The sequence below is a fragment of the Alexandromys fortis genome, unplaced genomic scaffold, assembly GCF_014885135.2.
Source record: "Alexandromys fortis isolate MF-2015 unplaced genomic scaffold, M_Fortis_MF-2015_v1.1 scaffold_51, whole genome shotgun sequence".
In the NCBI taxonomy this organism is placed as follows: domain Eukaryota; kingdom Metazoa; phylum Chordata; class Mammalia; order Rodentia; family Cricetidae; genus Alexandromys; species Alexandromys fortis.
This window is the reverse complement of record NW_026067925.1, coordinates 7,367,068-7,371,190: the sequence shown is the minus strand read 5'-3', so window position 1 is coordinate 7,371,190 and position 4,123 is coordinate 7,367,068. Positions and strand designations below refer to the sequence as shown.

Genomic DNA, 4,123 nt, shown 5'->3' with positions numbered 1-4,123 from the left:
ACAGATACAAAAAAAATTGGAATAACTCCATGTATCTTATCGGATCACCATGGCTTAAAACTAGAATTCAATAACAACAAATTAGAAAGTCCACAAACACATGGAAATTAAACAATGTTCACCTGAATCATCAATGGGTCAAGGAAGAAATAAAAGAAAAAATTAAAGACTTCCTAAATTCAATGAAAATCATCACACAACATACCCAAATTTATGGGACACAATGAAAGCAGTGTTAAGAGGAAAGTTCATAGCACCAAATGTCTACATAAAGAAACTGGAGGGTCTCTTCCGCCGCAGCCGCCGCCATCGCCGGTGCAGCTCGTTCTTCTGTTCTGCCCGTGAGAATCCAGCGCCATCCGCAACCATGGTGAACTTCACGGTAGACCAGATCCGTGCCATCATGGACAAGAAAGCCAACATCCGGAACATGTCTGTCATCGCCCACGTGGACCACAGCAAGTCCACGCTGACGGACTCCCTGGTGTGCAAGGCCGGCATCATTGCCTCTGCGCGAGCTGGGGAGACCCGCTTCACCGACACCCGCAAGGACGAGCAGGAGCGTTGTATCACCATCAAATCCACCGCCATCTCCCTCTTCTATGAACTGTCTGAGAACGACCTGAACTTCATCAAGCAGAGCAAGGACGGCTCCGGCTTCCTCATCAACCTCATCGACTCCCCAGGCCACGTCGACTTCTCCTCGGAGGTGACAGCTGCCCTGCGTGTCACCGATGGAGCTCTGGTGGTGGTGGACTGCGTGTCTGGTGTCTGCGTGCAGACGGAGACGGTGCTGCGGCAGGCCATTGCCGAGCGCATCAAGCCTGTGCTGATGATGAACAAGATGGACCGTGCTCTGCTTGAGCTGCAGTTGGAGCCTGAGGAGCTGTACCAGACCTTCCAGCGCATCGTGGAGAATGTCAATGTCATCATCTCCACCTACGGCGAGGGCGAGAGTGGGCCCATGGGCAATATCATGATTGACCCCGTGCTGGGCACCGTGGGTTTCGGCTCTGGCCTGCATGGCTGGGCCTTCACTTTGAAGCAGTTCGCAGAGATGTATGTAGCCAAATTTGCAGCCAAGGGTGAGGGCCAACTGGGGCCAGCCGAATGGGCCAAGAAAGTGGAGGATATGATGAAGAAACTGTGGGGAGACAGGTATTTTGATCCAGCCAATGGCAAATTCAGCAAGTCGGCAAACAGCCCTGATGGGAAGAAGCTGCCTCGCACCTTTTGCCAGCTCATCCTGGACCCAATCTTCAAGGTGTTCGATGCCATCATGAACTTCAGAAAGGAGGAGACGGCCAAGCTGATCGAGAAGCTGGACATCAAGCTGGACAGTGAGGACAAGGACAAGGAGGGCAAGCCGCTGCTTAAAGCTGTGATGCGGCGCTGGCTGCCTGCAGGGGACGCGCTGCTGCAGATGATCACCATCCACCTGCCGTCCCCTGTCACCGCGCAGAAGTACCGCTGTGAGCTGCTCTATGAGGGGCCGCCTGATGACGAGGCTGCCATGGGCATTAAAAGCTGCGACCCCAAGGGCCCTCTCATGATGTACATCTCCAAGATGGTGCCAACTTCCGACAAAGGCCGCTTCTATGCCTTTGGTAGAGTGTTCTCTGGGGTGGTGTCAACAGGACTCAAGGTCCGCATCATGGGCCCCAACTACACACCCGGGAAGAAGGAGGACCTGTACTTGAAGCCCATCCATAGAACCATCCTGATGATGGGGCGCTATGTGGAGCCCATTGAGGATGTGCCCTGTGGGAACATTGTGGGGCTGGTCGGTGTGGACCAGTTCCTGGTGAAGACTGGGACGATCACCACCTTCGAGCAGGCGCACAACATGCGTGTGATGAAGTTCAGCGTCAGCCCTGTCGTCAGAGTGGCTGTGGAGGCCAAGAACCCTGCCGACCTGCCCAAGCTGGTGGAGGGGCTGAAGCGACTCGCCAAGTCCGACCCCATGGTGCAGGTGTGCCTCAGGCTCTGGTGCTGGTATGCTGTGGTGAGGTCTAGGAGGGAGCCCTGGGAGAGGAGGGCGGTGCCAGCTGACTCTGTTCCCATAGTGCATCATTGAGGAGTCTGGGGAGCACATCATTGCCGGAGCAGGGGAACTGCACCTGGAGATCTGCCTCAAGGACTTGGAAGAAGACCATGCCTGCATCCCCATCAAGGTGGGTACTTCCTCAGGGTCCTGCCAAGAGCCGTGCTGCTGCCTGCAGGTGTTTCCAGCAGTAATGGGTGCTCCCTTCTGCAGAAATCGGACCCTGTTGTCTCATACCGGGAGACAGTGAGCGAGGAGTCGAATGTTTTATGCCTGTCCAAGTCCCCCAACAAGCACAACCGGCTGTACATGAAGGCCCGGCCCTTCCCTGACGGCCTGGCTGAGGACATCGACAAGGGGGAAGTCTCTGCTCGCCAGGAGCTCAAGGCTCGGGCACGCTACCTGGCTGAGAAGTACGAGTGGGATGTCGCCGAAGCCCGTAAGATCTGGTGCTTCGGGCCTGACGGCACCGGCCCCAACATCCTGACGGACATCACCAAGGGTGTGCAGTACCTGAATGAGATCAAGGACAGCGTGGTGGCTGGGTTCCAGTGGGCCACTAAGGAGGTGAGCGGAGGGCCTGCGCAGACTGCCTGTGGGGAGCTTGGCTTCTGAATTATTGGGGTGTGACTAGCCAGCTTTCTTTCCTTAGGGTGCTCTCTGTGAGGAGAACATGCGTGGTGTGCGATTCGATGTTCATGATGTGACTCTGCACGCTGATGCCATCCACCGAGGTGGTGGCCAGATCATCCCCACAGCCCGGCGCTGCCTCTATGCCAGTGTGTTGACTGCACAGCCCCGCCTCATGGAGCCTATCTACCTTGTGGAGATCCAGGTAAACCTACCTGTCTGTGGCATCTGCCCATCCTCCTGTGCACTCTTGATTCTCACTGCTTCTCTCTTTCCCGCAGTGTCCTGAGCAAGTTGTGGGTGGCATCTATGGTGTCCTGAACAGGAAGCGTGGTCATGTGTTTGAGGAGTCCCAGGTGGCTGGCACCCCCATGTTTGTGGTCAAGGCCTACTTGCCTGTCAATGAGTCCTTTGGTGAGTACCTTCCCTGGCTCTCCTGTGGTGTCCCAGGCCTCTTCTCCCTGAGTTTGCTGGTTTGCATATTAGTGGAACCAAAACAAGATGCCTGTGTCACATCTTGTGGGATGGGTGTCACAGGCAGGCAGATCTGACAGAAGACCAAAGAATCACTGGGCAGGGAGATGGGGAGGCCCAGACCTGGGGCTAGGCTCCTTGCTGAGTGTCTTGCCTCTTGGTGCAGGTTTCACAGCCGATTTGCGCTCCAACACGGGTGGCCAGGCCTTCCCCCAGTGTGTGTTCGACCACTGGCAGATCCTGCCTGGGGACCCCTTTGACAACAGCAGCCGCCCCTGCCAAGTAGTCGCCGAGACCCGCAAGCGCAAAGGCCTGAAGGAGGGCATCCCGGCGCTGGACAACTTCCTGGACAAACTGTAGATGCTCGGCACTGCCGGACACTGCACGGTGCCCGCCCATCAGAAGACACCTTGAGACTGTCCCATAGTGCCGCTCCGGAGATTGTGGGGCCATCTGCCATAACTGCGCGTGCTAACAAGTGGATTCTATTTATTTTGGAATTCCAAGGCAGCAAAGTCCCCTCTGCAGGCTGGACTGGCGGGCCATGGGGTGGGCGGGACACCATGCTGTCATTCTCAGAAATGCTCGGATGTCAAAAGTCTATAAATAAACACATTCAGAGGTTAAAAAAAAAAAAAAAGAAACTGGAAAAATCCCACACTAGTAAATTAACAGAACATTAAAAAAAAACTTTAGAAAAAAAAAACAAACTCATCCAAGAGAACTAGACAGCAGGAAATAATCAAACTGAGGGCTAAAAACAACAAAATAGAAACAAAGAAAACAATACAAAGAATCAATGAGACAAAGATTGGTTCTTTGAGAAAATCAACAAAATAGACAAACCTTTATCCAAACTAACTAAAAGCCAGAGAGAGGGAAAGAGAAAGAGAATATCCAAATTAACAAAATCAGAAATAAAAAGGACATAACAATAGACAGGAAGGAAGTGCAGAGAATCATCAGGTCATATTT

At 53.6% G+C, this 4,123-nt stretch overlaps 1 protein-coding gene across 1 annotated transcript; it reads left to right on the top strand.

The window, feature by feature from the left end:
* Window positions 1–326: 326 nt before the first annotated feature.
* LOC126502121 (elongation factor 2-like) lies at window positions 327–3,626 on the top strand. Its single transcript, XM_050142935.1, has 6 exons — window positions 327–1,972; window positions 2,067–2,174; window positions 2,258–2,611; window positions 2,697–2,879; window positions 2,956–3,088; window positions 3,315–3,626. Exons 1-6 carry the CDS (start codon window positions 368–370, stop codon window positions 3,506–3,508), a joined length of 2,577 nt encoding a protein of 858 aa, XP_049998892.1. The 5' UTR covers window positions 327–367; the 3' UTR covers window positions 3,509–3,626.
* Window positions 3,627–4,123: the final 497 nt, after the last annotated feature.